This window comes from Pongo abelii, chromosome 13 (genome assembly GCF_028885655.2).
Source record: "Pongo abelii isolate AG06213 chromosome 13, NHGRI_mPonAbe1-v2.0_pri, whole genome shotgun sequence".
NCBI classification, from domain to species: domain Eukaryota; kingdom Metazoa; phylum Chordata; class Mammalia; order Primates; family Hominidae; genus Pongo; species Pongo abelii.
The window spans coordinates 113,645,607-113,661,142 of NC_071998.2; the positions used below are offsets into that span (position 1 = coordinate 113,645,607).

General features: G+C 51.6%; 1 protein-coding gene and 1 long non-coding RNA gene across 3 annotated transcripts in view; one reads left to right on the forward strand and one right to left on the reverse strand.

Moving 5' to 3' along the window:
* Positions 1-15,536, forward strand: part of PTGS1 (prostaglandin-endoperoxide synthase 1) — a 22,023-nt gene continuing 6,487 nt past the window's right edge. The window contains exons 1-10 of one of the 2 annotated variants that reach the window (XM_024252468.3): positions 1-90; positions 185-271; positions 6,901-7,017; positions 7,434-7,574; positions 7,783-7,926; positions 8,815-8,868; positions 10,296-10,477; positions 10,589-10,672; positions 12,262-12,508; positions 15,210-15,496. In XM_024252468.3, the coding sequence (XP_024108236.3) occupies positions 84-90; positions 185-271; positions 6,901-7,017; positions 7,434-7,574; positions 7,783-7,926; positions 8,815-8,868; positions 10,296-10,477; positions 10,589-10,672; positions 12,262-12,508; positions 15,210-15,496 (1,350 nt within the window). In that variant the 5' untranslated portion in view covers positions 1-83. The remainder of the gene's footprint in view (positions 91-184; positions 272-6,900; positions 7,018-7,433; positions 7,575-7,782; positions 7,927-8,814; positions 8,869-10,295; positions 10,478-10,588; positions 10,673-12,261; positions 12,509-15,209; positions 15,497-15,536) is intronic. The other variant, XM_024252469.3, reaches the window with a different exon arrangement.
* LOC129048088 (uncharacterized) overlaps positions 14,430-15,536 on the reverse strand; it is a 19,482-nt gene continuing 18,375 nt past the window's right edge. The window contains exon 3 of the long non-coding RNA XR_008510128.2: positions 14,430-14,733. This is a non-coding gene — a long non-coding RNA (uncharacterized LOC129048088). The remainder of the gene's footprint in view (positions 14,734-15,536) is intronic.

The window sequence follows — 15,536 nt, forward strand, 5'->3', positions numbered from 1 at the left end:
GGGATGGGCCGGAGCTCCGGGCAGTGTGCGAGGCGCACGCACAGGAGCCTGCACTCTGCGGCCCGCACCCCAGCAGCCGCGCCATGAACCGTGAGTGCGACCCCGGTGCCCGGTGGGGAATTTTCTTGGCCTCCTGGCGGAGCCTTGAATGCCAGGCTCATCCCCTCCTCTCTCTCCTCTGCAGGGAGTCTCTTGCTCCGGTTCTTGCTGTTCCTGCTCCTGCTCCCGCCGCTCTCCGTCCTGCTCGCGGACCCAGGGGCGCCCACGCCAGGTAGGCGGTCCCATCCCTCCCCACGGGAATCACCGGTCCTGCGCCCCCGGCCTGGTTTCAACCCCCTCCTTTCCCCTCCAGCGGGCCCAGCTTCCCCTTTCTGCTCGCGGTGCTGAGAAAGGGGACCGAGGCTGAGTCTTTTGGTGGGATGGGGGCTCCCTGAAGCCCCCCGGGGGTGTGGCCTTGGCTAATGGGCTATCTAGTTCTTTCAGGGGAAACAGCAGACTGGGATCTGGTGCCAACTTGGGGAGAAGGGACAGTCCCTATCCATCCCCCTCACCTGTTCTGGGCCCCAGATGTCTAAGTAGCCTCTGTACCCAACAACCCCGCTGTTTCCTATAGGGGCCTCTGGGAGGAAGCCGCAGGCACCAAGAGCAATGAGTTCCCTTTCTCCAGCCTCTAACCGTCTGGGAACCCATCCTGATTCCCATTGCCAGTGGAGAAGGTCTCCCCTGGTGAAGACTTTGGGAGAACATGGGAGATGGAAATACATTTACGAGCCGGGATGCTTCCTCTGGGGTTTAAGAGATCCCCATTGAGCAGATGAGGAAACTGAGGCTAAGTAGGTGCCATGATCCCCCAAGCTCACACAATACATGGTGGGCCCAGGATCTGAACTCAGGTCTGTCTGCGTCCACATACTTCGCAAGGTCTTTCCACAGAAAGCTGCTTCTACCCACAATGGACCCTGAGCCACTTTGGGTTTCATGGGGGAGGTTGATGGGGAAATTCCGCCTTTCCCTCCCCCATGCATGTGCCAGGTTCCAGGTGAAGGAATTCAGTTCCTCACTCAGCCAACCTTCCTCCCCCAGCTCACTGCTTCTGTGTGTGTGCGTGTATGTGAGCGTGTGTCCCAGCTGGACATAGTTTCCTCCACCACCTAGCTGTGTAAAATCTCTAAAATGAGGCCCAGAGAGGGCAGGAGGGGGCAGAGGGAATCTGCACTTTCTGCTGTGATGCTCTAAGGATCTGGTGCGTGGGGGAGAGAGGAAAGATATGTACATGGATTTTGGATCAGACCAAGTTTCCTGAAACAGAGGCTTTGGGTGGGTGGCATTTAGGGAACCCAAAGAGAGGATGGAGGGTGCTCTAGGAAAGGGTTTGGGTTGAATAAAAGTCTGGTTTATGGGAAGAGGAGGAGGAAGACTCATGTGGCCAGCACTTTAAAGTTTACAAAGGTTGGTTGTGGACATCCACCTCTTTGGTGCTCTCAACAGCCCTGCCAGAGAGATGCGTTAGACTCAGTCTACAGAAGGGGACTCTGAGGCCCAGAGGGAGTGAGGCCACTTGTCTGAATCCCCGCAGTGAGCTGGTGGTGGGGAGTAGAAGGGGCTCATCAGGCTGCCTCGCTGACCCATCTTGTCAGTCAGCCCAGCACTTCCTCTGAGGCCCCATCTGGCCTCATCCAGGCACCCTTGGTATACAGGTCCCACCCGTCTGTATTCTTTTTCAGTCCATTCACTAACGCACAATGAGCTACGGTCTGTGCTATTTTGTTTTTTGCCTTTTCTGTTTCCTTTTATATAATAAATGTTTACACAGAATTGTTTTTTTTCATTCCCAAGGGCTTATTTATGCCAGTCTTTGGATGGGACCTGGAGACACAGAGCTGGGAGGAGCTGACAGGCTGATGGTAGAGCCAGAAATGCCAACAGACTGTCATCCAAGGGGACCAGGGCTGTGCGGAGCTCATGGGAGGAAGCAGGGGTGTGGGGAGCCCAGGGGAGGGAGCAGGGGTGTGGGGAGCCCAGGGGAGGGAGCAGGGGTGTGGGGAGCCCAGGGGAGGGAGCAGCTGCCTCTCAGTGTGAAGAATTGAGGGAGGCTTCTTGGATCTGATAACATTTGGACTGGACCTTGAAGGAGGTGGCGGGTGAGGGAAACACTAAGAAACTCGACCAGGAAACACCATAAGGGTAATGTGGAGCAGGAGGCTGAGGATGGATGCGTAATGTGGGGATGAGACTGGAGGCCAGAAAACTGGTACCGAGGCTCCTGCAAGGTTCTAGGAAAGAACGAATGACAGGTGGAGTGCAGAGGCAGAAGGTCTGGGTTGCCCTCGTATTTCCAAGTCTGTGAGTAAACTGAGGGCCAAGCTACTTGGGCATCTGCCTCAGGAAGCCAAAGCCTGTGTTTTGCCTCTAGAGGCAAAGGAGATGAAGAGATGAGGGCTGCACTCACCTAAGAGGGCAGGCGGAGGGAGAGAATGCTGCTTTCGCCTCTCTGGTGGGTGAGGAGATGGAGGCCAGCCTGGAGGCAAGGCTGTGCCGGGGGGGCCCTGAATGCTCAAGTACTTCCCCTCTAGTCTCTGGACTTGACTCAGTGCCCATCTTCTAGATGGGGATAGGGCATGACCTGGCAACCAGAGCTGCGTGCCAGGCAGAGGAGCCCCAGGCCAGCTGACCCGGGCACATGGGGCAAGATCCCAACTGCAAGGCTGCCCAGGCGCCTGCGCCTGCTCTTGCCAGCACCAGTTGGGTCTGTGGGCCGGGAGAGGGCTTCCCTTCCAGCAGGCTCTTCCAGCTGCTGGGCCCAGTTGTCTGGGTCTGGTGCGGTAGTGCTTAGGTGTGGGGACTGGGGCCCAGGCCAGACCAGTCAGGGTCCCCCACCTTTTTTTTCTCTCTGGCTGCCAGGTCCCCAGAGCCTCTCTAAATATTATTCTTTAGGGGATTTGGGTCCTGCCTCTTCACTGGGCAGTCTTGCAGCCTGACGCCTCTGCATCCTGGAGGACTTGGTGTTCCCTGGCTGTGCCTGTCCCCTAGTCACGCTCAGTCCTGGACCTGGAGCCCTGACTTTTGCGCTAGGGGGTGTTCCTTGCCCAAACCCTTGGAAAGGTTCTGGAACCAGGCAGTCCTGGACAGTCCTCATCTGTGGGGATGGGGACTAGCAGCTTGACCTTTCGGCTGTGTGTGTCTGGCATGCAGTGTGGTGTGCTGATCATCTCTGCCTCCGCATGTCTTGGGGACTCAGTGAGAGCAAATGGGAATGTTCTCTGCTGATGGGGCAGTTGTGGGAGGGTTGTATTGATACAAATAATGGAGAGAGACAGATTGGCTCTACCCAGAGTAGAAGGCCTGGACATCAAAAGGAAGGCCTCCTTTAGCCCGCCTGCTAAACCCCCTTCATGGGATATACAGAAAAATGAGGCTCCAGAGGTGGGAGGGACTTGCCCAAGAATGCACAGCCAGTAAGAGCAGCCACTCTCTAATACAGCTCTCCCAAGCAACTACTTGGTGCCTGGCCCTGTGCTGAGTATGGGGGACTCAAAGTGAATTAGACTTGGTGCCTGCATCTCCCTGGTTCTCTTTCTTGATGAACAGGGGTGTCCTCCACTGAGCACAGAACTAAGTTGGCATGAAAACATGCAGGATTGAAGTTAGACCGAAGGAAGGCCTTCCTGTATGAATACTTCCTAAAGGTCTGGTTGTGGCAAGAGATGGTGATCCCCCTGGGGTCCTGGTTTCATTCGTTCTGGATTTTCAAGGTTCACTTTGAAGGAATGTGACAAATCCACCCCACCTGGGTCATCCCCAGTCCGTGCATCAAAGCGACTCTCTCTTTCCATCCCTTCCCCATATCCAGTCCTGGGCACCTCCAGGAGTAGGAGGAGGAGGGAGTTTAGGTCTTGGCTCTGCAACTTCAAAGCAGTGGGGTCTGGGCAAGCCTCCTGCTTTCTCTGGGCCTCACATTCCTCATTGTGCAATGGGGAGTCTCACCTACCTCTCCTAGGGAGTGCTGGGGAGATAAATGAGTGTGGGTGTGGAAGGTTGTAGACTTGGTCGGCTGGAGCCCTGCCTTTCTGGCTGGGCTATGATGGTCCAGCTGTAGTCTAGTGGCACCCAGTCTCCTCTCCGCCTACCCTGACACCTTGGGGCACCAGCAGCAGGCCCACTATTGTCCTTCCTGGGAGAACTTTTCCTGCCCTGGAGCAGTGGTGTCTATGGAAAGAACGTGGGAAGTGGGGAGAAGGGGGGAAGCTGGACGGGCCGGCCTGGGAGGGAGGAGCCTCAGCTTTGCACAGCCTCTCTTGGCAGGGAGCGTGTGGGCAGCCATTCCAGCTTCGGCATCTGGAGCTTGTGGCTCTTCTGCCTGCCGAGGCAGAGCTCTGGGACCACGGCAGGAGGCCTTCCGGCTCCACCTCAGACAGCTGTTGAGGGCCTGGAAGATGAGGGGCTCCTTTTGGTCAGGCTGGGCATGACCAATCTCCTCACTTCATTTTATTTATTCCACAAATATTCGTTAAACTCTGGCTACCACATCTGGATCCCAGACCTGGTTAAGCCCCAACTGTGTGCATAGCCTGTGCTGGGGGAAGAGAAAGCCGTAAGGGAAGGGGGGGTCCCTTCTCCTGGAAGCTTATGGTGGAGAAGAGCAGGTTGAATTGGAACCCGGAGCCAGGGCAAAGGAGAGCGGGAAGAGGGAGTGTGGACATTCGGGGAAGCCTTCTTGGGGAGGCAAGGCGTGGGCTCAGCTGATTTGGAGGAAATGTATTAAGGAGGCTAACAGCCTGGATGAAGGATGGAGATGCTGAGGGTTTGGGGCTAAGGGAGGGGCTGGCGCAGAATGTTTGAGCTGCACGGACCTCTGGAGTTCATTTTGAGATCCCTGCTGTGGCAGAGATGGGGAAATTGAGCCTAGGGGAGGCCTAATCCCTGTGCCCTTAGAGTGGTAGAACTGGACCGTGAGTCCTAGGGGACCTTGTGTGCCAGGGTTGGGAGCTGGGCAGTGGGTGCTACAGGGGCTCCTGGGCAGGTGAGAGAGCCAGGCCAGCAGGAGGGGCAAAAAGAAGAGTTCTAGCAGGGTGACAAATCCTTTCTGGGGGGAACCAGAGCTCTGAGCCAGCACGGGGGCTGATCCGGAGGCCTCTTGGCCTTTCTGGGCCTGTGGCTGGGGGAGGCGGGGGCTGGGGTACTGCCAGGCCCTTTCCCTGGATCCTGCCTGCCAGGTTCGCCTGTGGCTGCCTGATAAAGCCTTTTTGTCCAGCCTTCTTCCCCTGACCCCTCCCTTCTACACCCCTGCTGGGGCCATTGTGGGGCTGTGGGGAGTTGCCAGGGCTTAAGCAAAACTAATTTGCATGATTCTTGTGGTCCTTGCTTGTGCGTGTGTGTGTGTGTGTGTGTGTGTATGTGAGGTGGTGTTGCCGTCTTTGACATGGGGACCAAGAGGACTCTGCTGCCCAGGTCAAGCCCTGTGCTGTGAAGTGAGGAGACTGAGACCAGGGCAGGGGATAGGGGGCAGGTCTTGCCCAGGGTCATGCTCTCTGATCCTAGCACCCTGAGATGACAGCATTTCATCCTCAGCTGCTCCGGCCTTTCACTACCCTTTTGACCTGCAATAACCAGTTGCACAAAGAATACATGTTCCCTGTAACGTTGGCTCTGAGCCCAGATAAGGAAGTATGTTTGCAGAAAGGAGCCTGGCGTTTTCTGTGTAAGGTCAGAGATGGAGCCTCCTGCCAGGCGCTAGGAGTTTTTGGTCTGCCCAGCTCTGTTCTGTTTCCTTGGCCAAGTTGTCACCTCTCCCTGAACCTCAGTTTCCTTCACTGAACAGTGATGGTGGTGGGGGTGATGGTGGATCCTACTGAACCTGAGGAGTCATTAACTTTGCTGCTAAAGAATCACTGAGGCAGATTTAGCAAGGGGTGGTGGTCTGAGGGATCTGGATTAGATGCCAAGAGGGATTTCCTTACAGAGTTTCTCCAGGAGGCAGCAGGGCGGATGCCAGAGCTCCATGCACCCTCCCAGGAGATTTTCCAGCCCTAACTCTCCTATTCCCTTGGTCTGTGACCTTCTTCTGGATCCCAGAGCCCAGACCTCACCCTGATGTGGGCCAAGTCTGATTCCATCAGGAATGCGGGCTGAGGCAGCTGAGACCTTGGAGTCCCCCTCCTCCTGCACACCCACCCTTTGTCCCCAGGGTTCTGGAAAACTTCTTTCCTTAGACTTGGCTGCTGAGGCTGTGGGGGTGGAGTGGAAGTGAAGGGATGGGCATTTGGTCTGGTGAGACTTGTGGGGTGATAGGTCTGGCTTTCCCTTTTTCTGGCCTCAATTTCCCCATCTGCAATGTGGACACTATGATACCTGCTCTTCTCTACCTTCTGCAGAAATGGAGGAATGGTGAGGGATCTCATTTTCCTAGTGTTCAGGTGCTCAGAGCCTGGGGTGGTGGTCTGGGAGAAGTCCCCCTCCTCATCCTTGTCCCTTTTCTGACTGCCCCCGCACCCCGCCCCGGCCTGCTCTTGCTGCTGAACTCTGACTAGGCAGGAAGTGAACGCTCTAGAAGCCCGTGGCTGCGGAGTTTTATCAGCTGTTTCTTAACCTTCAGTGTCACAGCCGGGGACTCTTCTCCTGCCGCCGTTTGGTGGCAATAGGGAGGGAGGGGGCACTTCCCCTGATGTGGGCTAGGCTGGAGTTCCAGAGTAGGGCCTGGAAATGTCAGGATGGGGGGTTTATGTTCACAGAGGTGGGAACGGGGGGGCCCTTGGGGGAACCCTGAAGCCCTGGCACCCAATGATTCAGGATGGAGCTGCGACTTAAGTCCATGCCTCTGGCCCCTCATTCCCCCATCAGGGGCTAGATGGGGGTCAGGAGGCCACCCTAGCATGGTCTCTGACCTCCATTTCTCACCCACAGTGAATCCCTGTTGTTACTATCCATGCCAGCACCAGGGCATCTGTGTCCGCTTCGGCCTTGACCGCTACCAGTGTGATTGCACCCGCACGGGCTATTCCGGCCCCAACTGCACCATCCGTGAGCTGGGCCTTCAGCCCTCACTCCTTCCATCTTGAGCCCTTCTGCTCCCCGGGCCCCTTCTCCTAGACCCTAACTTCCTACCCTCCTCTCTGGCCATGGCCCTGTTCTCCTTCCTTGCCTGGCTCTGCCCCTCCCCCTGACCTGGCTTCAGCATGAGCTCTCGCTCTTGGTCCACCCTCACTCCCTGCTTCTGGGTTCCATGGTGAGTCTTCACCACATGCCCTGGCCCCTGTCCTCACGCCTGGTTCTGGCTCTGTCATGTGTCATTGCTCCCAAGGTTCCATCCTTACCCGCTTCCCCATAGGTGCTACTCTGTTCCATCCTGGCCCTTGTCCTCAGTGCCCCATCTTCCACTCTGGCTACTCTGGTCCTGGTAGGAAGGACCAACTGAGTGACTCCCATTGGCCCTGCAGCTGGCCTGTGGACCTGGCTCCGGAATTCACTGCGGCCCAGCCCCTCTTTCACCCACTTCCTGCTCACTCACGGGCGCTGGTTCTGGGAATTTGTCAATGCCACCTTCATCCGAGAGATGCTCATGCGCCTGGTACTCACAGGTGGGTGTGGGACAGGGCCCCCTGACCTGGGGGAGCAAGCAAGCCTGCTAGTCCTTTTGGATTCTTGGCATCTGATAATGGTAGTGGGTGGGGAGAGTCTATGATGCCTGATAAAATAAGCCCCCACCCAGGAGGAGGCAAGAACTGGGGTGGACCTGGGGGTGGAAACACGCTTGTCACCATTATTCATTATTTTTGCTCTCTGCAGTGCGCTCCAACCTTATCCCCAGTCCCCCCACCTACAACTCAGCACATGACTACATCAGCTGGGAGTCTTTCTCCAACGTGAGCTATTACACTCGTATTCTGCCCTCTGTGCCTAAAGACTGCCCCACACCCATGGGAACCAAAGGTAAAATGGGGTGAGGAGCTGGGCCTGGGGATCACAGGAGGTGCTCAGTTCTTCTCTTTGGGAAAAATCAGGCAGAAGAACAATTATTGACCCAATTCTGCAGATGGCTAGACTGAGGCAAGACATATGACATGTCCAGAGCCTGGGCTGAGAACAGGAAAGGGCAGCAGAGGGTCTTTCCTGAGGTCACCTAGAGTCAGACCAATGTTTCCATAGTTCCAGGGTGCCTCTTTGCTCGATCCTTTTCTAATGATGAGTTGGGTCCTGCTGGGGTGGAAGTGACTTAGAAGTTGAGACGTAGGAAAGAATGAATAGTGAGCTATTTATTGGGTGCTGTCTCTGTGTTTGGTTCTTTACAAATGTAAATAGTTTTACATGCTTCACCAGTGTAAGGTACAAATAAGTCACATTTTTCTCTTTCGTTGCTCAAGACTCCACTTAGCCACACTGGCAGGGGTCTTCCTTGTAAGACCTTCCCATGCCACCTGTAATTATCCAAAAACCTGGGATATTATTCATTTCAGACCCATCAGTTCAGCATCAAGTACAGAGAGGACAAGGGAGGCTCATCAGTCCACTGCTGCTGTACTTCAGTTCTTGCCGCATGGTGGCACTGTTGAATGCCAGTCCTGTGCAGCCTCATGGTTACGTGCTTTTTTGGGTTCAAAACCTTGCACCATGTCCCTGCTTGGGTCTCAAGAGCACTACTGTGACGGTTTTCCATCATATGGTTAGCTGCTATTCCCAAAGCATGACCATTCTACCAGGATAGCTGGGTCTTGCCAACTTTGCTGAAATCAATGCTTGCCCAGTGTCAGTGAGTGATGATTCCAAATTATGGTTGACAGATCACTCCCTCTAACTTCCCTTTTGGTGGATTTTCTTTAGGTGTACTTGATATTTTTTCCTGCCAGAGGAACCCAGTCAGCCATCTTAATCCAAGTAATTTCCATTGATCTTGAACCTTCAACATCAGGGCTCACATCTTGATGCATTGTGAAGAGATGCCTTTACCAGAACTCAAAAAATTCTACTCCTTTCTGTGAGGGCATTGGGTGACAACTCATTTGACACTGACATAATTAAGGAAGGCCTCTCAATACTTATTCTAAGGATGACTTGTCTTTATGCCAGACATAGAAAGATTGGCATCATTTAAAATAGGTTGACAGGGCCAGGTGTGGTGGCACACGTCTGTAATCCCAGCACTTTGGGAGGCTGAGGTGGGTGGATTGCTTGAGCTCAGGAGTTCAAGTCCAACCTGGATGACATGGTGAGACACCTTCTTTACAAAAGAATACAAAAGTTAACTGGGTGTAGTTGTGTGTGCCTGTAGTCCCAGCTACTCAGGAGGCTGAGGTGGGTGGATCAATTGAGCCCAGGAGGTTGAGGCTGTAGTGAGCCATAATTGCAGCACTGCACTCTGGCCTGGGCAATAGAGTGAGACCCTGTCTCAAAAATAAATAAATAAATAAATAAATAAATATATAAATAAATAAATAAATAAATAGGTTGGCAAACTACAGCCTGCAGGCCAAATTCAGCCCACCTCTCCGTTTTTGTAAATAAAGTTTTATTGGAACACAGCCACACACATTTGTTTATGTGTCATCTATGACTGCTTTCCCACTACAGTAGCAAAAACTGAATAGATGTGACATGTCTGTATGGTCTGCAAAGCCTAAAATGTTTACTATCTGGCTTTTTCCAGACAAAGCTTGCTGACCTTTGATTTAAAAAATTCTACCCACTGGTTCTCTGCCATGCTTACATTATCTCTTGCAATCCTCAGATTCACTGTATCAAATGGGTATCATTTGCCCCTTTTTAAAGATGGAGAAATTGACACTCAGATAGATGAGATGACTTATCTGTATTCACACAGCTAGCAAATAGCATAGTCAGTTGCAAACACAGGCTACCTTGACTCAGGGCAAGGGAGTTCACGTTTGTTTTTTTCTGTTTCTTTATTTCTTTTTGGTGAAATGTTTCATTATGGAAAAATTGCAAAGGTACACAAAAGTTGAGAAAAAAGCAGAATGAACTATGTACCCATCTTTCAATTTCAACATTTACCCACAGTTTCTTCATCTTATTTCACTTCTCCCCTCTCATATTTTTATAAAGTATTTTAAATCAAATTCTAAAAATCATGCCACTTAAAATTCTAAAAATCATGCCACTTCACCCATAAATACTTCTAGGGTCTTTTGGTAGAGAGTGGGTTACTTGGTGGTGGTGGGGAGGTGGTCCTGAGGAGGCCACTCTGGGCTTCCTGCTTGGGCCAGTTTGCCTGGTGAGCCCAGATGTCCCCAGGGCAGCAAGATCCAGTTAGGAGAAGCTACTGCTGTTTCCTACCCCCCAACCAGGGAAGAAGCAGTTGCCAGATGCCCAGCTCCTGGCCCGCCGCTTCCTGCTCAGGAGGAAATTCATACCTGACCCCCAAGGCACCAACCTCATGTTTGCCTTCTTTGCACAACACTTCACCCACCAGTTCTTCAAAACTGCTGGCAAGATGGGTCCTGGTTTCACCAAGGCCTTGGGCCATGGAGTGAGTACCTAGGAGGGGCTCGGGACTGCTCTGGACCTAATTTGGCACACGCATGTCATCGACAGTGGGCTGGAACCCTGGTGACCTGAGGGAACCCCTGTCTGTCCACAGGTAGACCTCGGCCACATTTATGGAGACAATCTGGAGCGTCAGTATCAACTGCGGCTCTTTAAGGATGGGAAACTCAAGTACCAGGTAGTGCTGGGCCAGGGGGTAGGGCAGAGGGAGGGGTCTCCCATGGTCTCCCCTGGCAAAGACTGCTTGGCGGGGGGGGTCTGGGTCATGTCCTGAGAGGGCCACCCGTGGGAGTGGGAGGCTTGTGCCAGGAGCGACAGTATACCCTGGGAGGAGGCAGCAGGTATGAGAAGCCAGGGAGGAGCAGACATGGCCTCCCATGTCAGCCAGGGAGGTGGATTTTGGAGCTCAATAGGAGATGAACATTTGTATTCTGCATTTATTTATTTAATTATTCCACAATATTAATTGGACACGAGAATATACCTGGCACAGGTGATTGAGTAGTGACCATTATAGTTATGGGCCCTGCCCTCAGAAAACTACAGACAAATTCTAGGGTGCTCATTCTATGAGGGCTTTTGTCTAAATCAGAACTGTCCAACAGAAATATAATGTGAACCACATACATAGTTAAAATTTTCTAATGTCCATATTAAAAGAGGGAAAAGGAAACAGGTGAAATGATTTTAATAATAAATACATTTTACTTAATGCAATATGTCCAGGTAATTAGCATTTTAGCATGTAATCAATACATTATTAATAAAATATGTCACATTCTTTTTTCATGCTGAAGCTTCAAAATCTGGTGTATATTTCACACTCACAGGACATCTCAATTTGGATGCTCCGTTTTCACTGGAGTGATCTAATCTGTATTAAGATTTCATAAAATGTACAGCTGAATAAGTAGTGATATGTCTGACTTGTTCCACGCATACTTAAAGGTTTTCCAATAGCTGAAGTATCAGTTTTAAAATTCAAATAGAAATTAAGATAAACCTAAATAAAATAAATTAAACTAAGTAACATTCAGTTCTTCATTCACACTAGCCAAATTTCTAGTGCTCAGTAGCCACACATGGCTAGTGGCTACCATATTGGATCGTGCAAATCTTAGGCAAGCACCAAAACAAAAGTTTGATGCTGAATCTCTAGGGCTAAGGACAGTACTTGGCACGTAGTAGTCTCTTGGCAGGTATTTACTGAATGAATGAAGAAGCTGCCATGTGATTAGGTACACTTGTAGCTGCCACCAGGGAGAAGCTGTGAGTGCCACTAGGATGTTTGGATGATGGGTAAAACTTCCCTAGGAAGTTACAAATAAACACAGAGTTGCATGAAGGATGAGGAGGAGTTAGGGATGCTAAGAATGGGAGAGGGCTTTCCAGGTAGAGGGTTTAGCAAGTACAAAAGCTTAGAGGTGGAGAGCAGCTGTTTTTTTTTTTAAGGTTTTTTTTTTTCTTTTTTTCTTTTTTTTCTTTTTTGCTTGGGTGCAGTGCAGAGACTGGCCTGTCTGGGGATAGGAGTGGAAATAGGGAGCCCACTTAGGGAAAGGAGTCAGAGTGGAAGATGAGTGGGGGTTGCTTGAGGTAGTGGTGGTAGAGATGGAGGGGAGGGGACTGATTTTAAGAGACATTTTGGAGGTGGAATCAACAGCCTTGCCTGAGGGGAACTGGCAGCTGGAGGCAGGAGTGGGAGGGATTGGTTGTAGGCAGCCGCGGGTGACCCCCAACCCCAGGTTGCCAGGTGGCCCCATCCCACAGGTGCTGGACGGAGAAATGTACCCGCCCTCGGTAGAAGAGGCGCCTGTGTTGATGCACTACCCCCGAGGCATCCCGCCCCAGAGCCAGATGGCTGTGGGCCAGGAGGTGTTTGGGCTGCTTCCCGGGCTCATGCTGTATGCCACGCTCTGGCTACGCGAGCACAATCGTGTGTGTGACCTGCTGAAGGCTGAGCACCCCACCTGGGGCGATGAGCAGCTTTTCCAGACGACCCGCCTCATCCTCATAGGTGAGGACTCCAGACCTGCCCTGCCCTGGAAGGTCATGCCCTCCATCCTGAGAAGTTGGGGGCGGGGTGGTACTTAGAGGTGGAGGCTGGGATTAGAATCCTCACTCTTCTGCTTAGTGGCTAGAAGAACTTGAGCAGGCCCCTCAACCTCTGTGAGCCTCGGTCTCCAAATCTGTACATCGGGGTGAATGATGATTGTAAGGATTTATTGAGATCATGAATGGGAGGGCAATTAGCACATAGCAGGCCTTCAGAAAATGGATGACTGTGATGGTTGATTATTAGCTGGGTGACTCAGCACATTTGATTAGCCACCCTGAGTCTCGGTTTCCCCCGTGTACTGCACCCAGATGCATACTTGTGGTTCCCAGCATGTGCAGGGTCCAAACTGTAGCTTGCCCGGCCTTCAGGAATCTTCATGTTCCCTCGCCTGCATGTATCTACCTTCTTGCAGTTTGGTAGCTTCTAGGCGACTCAGGGACAGGATATTTTTGTGTTCCCTACGGGGGCGAGTCTGCAACCTAAAATGTCAGATGGTTTCCTGCCTGGGAGCTTGGCCCCTGACATCCCTGTCCAGACCATGTTCACTCTGAGTCACCAGTAACTCCCTTCCCCCACCTCTGGGCACCACTGGGCATGGCTGGTCCCAATTATAGAGCCTAATTCACTGGAGCCATGAAGAGCCAGGCATTGGGAATAGGAACAGTCATTAGAGGGAAGAGAGGCTGGTTCTGAAGTTTTAGCATGGCAAAGACCTTGACCAGAGAGAGCTGGAGGCTGTCCAGCACACTGGCTGGAGATGAAGCTGTGTCCAAAGGCAGGACCCTAGGGCACCACACATCCAGTGCTTCATTTAACTCCCCTACAACCTCATGAGCCAGGTATGATTACCCTGTGAAAATCAAGATTCAGAGAGGTTAAGTGAATTCTCCAGGGACACTCAGCACATGGAGACTTGAGGTCTGGTTGCCACCAAAATTTATGCTACTTCCACTCCATCACAAAGGGGGATCTTCTTGAATGGGAAGGAGTTGCAAGCCTGAGTCTGATCTGTGACATGTGAGTATTGGAAAGGGATTCCCCCTCGTGTCTACACTTAGTATTCCTACTTTTGGCCGACATATATGGACACCCCCTCTTATGCCAGGCGTTGTGCCAGCAGTTTCGCTGTATTCATTGTCTACTTCTCTCAACAACCCTAATATAGTATTGCATTGATGTTATTATTATTATTATTATTATTTGAGATGGAGTCTTGTTCTGTTGCCCAGACAGTAGTGCAATGGCGTGATCTTGGCTCACTGCAACCTCTGCCTCCCAGGTTCAAGCGATTCTCGTGTCTCAGCCTCCTGAGTAGCTGGGATTACAGGTGCTCACCACCACGCCTGGCTAATTTTTGTATTTTTAGTAGAGACAGGGTTTTGCCATGTTGGCCAGGCTGATCTTGAACTCCTGACCTCAGGTGATCCACCCGCCTCGGCATCCCAAAGTTCTGGGTTTATAGGCATGAGCCACAGCGCCTGGCTGCACTGATATTATTATAACACACATTTTACAGTTAAAGAAAGTGAGGTTCTGAGAGATTAAGTAACTCGGCCCAAGCTCAGGTGGTGGGAAATGGTAAAGCCAAGATTTGAATCCAGGTCTGCTGATCCCACAGTCTGTAGCTCCAGGTCAATTTCCAAAAGCCAATTTGTCTAATGGCTAATTGGCCTGAATATCAGTTTCTTTCAATGTCTAGTTGCCCAGTTTTAATTTTGTTACAGAATGTTCAATTTGCATCTTCCCTGGCTTTTGGCTTTCTAGCTGGTTATAGCTACAAATGGGGCACAGAAAAAACTTATTTATAAGAATCCTGTTATATAAGAACATATAGGAAATATGTTTTTTGAAATATATTTAGGGCTAGGCTCCCCTTCTGTCCTCAGTATTCTCTTTTGCCACTGCAGCAGCTCTGAGTGGTCTCCTTGAAGTCCCCCTCTATCACCGAGGGTGTCAGCGTGATGACAGCTCTCACCAGTAAATCCTCCACTTTTCCATCTTTTGTAGTCTCTCTACCTTCTTTTAATGGGCTTCAGGAGGGAGGTCACAAGACCAATTCTTGATCACCTCCTTTGCATGTCCTGCTTAGCTGGGCCTAGAACCTCCCTCTGAAATGTGGGAGTAGCTGGTGCTCTTGTCTTGAGACCTCAGTCAAAATAGACCAAAAGTTCTATTTTCACATCCTGTTACAAAGAGACAAAATGGAAGAGGCCAAACAAAATTAAACATCAACAGCAAGGCCAGGTGTGGTGGCTCACACTTGCAATTCCAGGGCTTTTGGGAGGCTGAGGTGAGAGGAGTGCTTGAGGCTTGCAGTTCAAGACCAGCTTGGATAACATACTGAGACCCCATCTCTTAAAAAAAAAAAAAAAGCTGGGTGTGGTGGTGCACACCTGTGGTCCCAGCTACTTGGGAGGGTGAGTTGGGAGGATTGCTTGAGCCCGGGAAGGTTCAGGCTGAAGTGAGCTTTAATTACACCACTGTGCTCCAGCTTGGGTGACAGACCAAGACCTCATCTGTAAAAATAAAAATAAACATCAACAACAACAACAATAAAGAGACCAAAAGCAAGCACCTCTCATGAACTGGCCTGCTTTCCAAGCTGGGCATCTAAATCACTGTGCTTGGCTGACCTTATTTCCAATCCTCCCCTGCCCAGGGGAGACCATCAGGATTGTCATTGAGGAGTACGTGCAGCAGCTGAGCGGCTACTTCCTGCAGCTAAAATTTGACCCAGAGCTGCTGTTCGGTGTCCAGTTCCAATACCGCAACCGCATTGCCATGGAGTTCAACCATCTCTACCACTGGCACCCCCTCATGCCTGACTCCTTCAAGGTGGGCTCCCAGGAGTACAGCTACGAGCAGTTCTTGTTCAACACCTCCATGTTGGTGGACTATGGGGTCGAGGCCCTGGTGGACGCCTTCTCTCGCCAGAGTGCTGGCCGGGTAAGCCCCAGAGGAGTGCTGGTGAGGGTAGGTGGGCTGA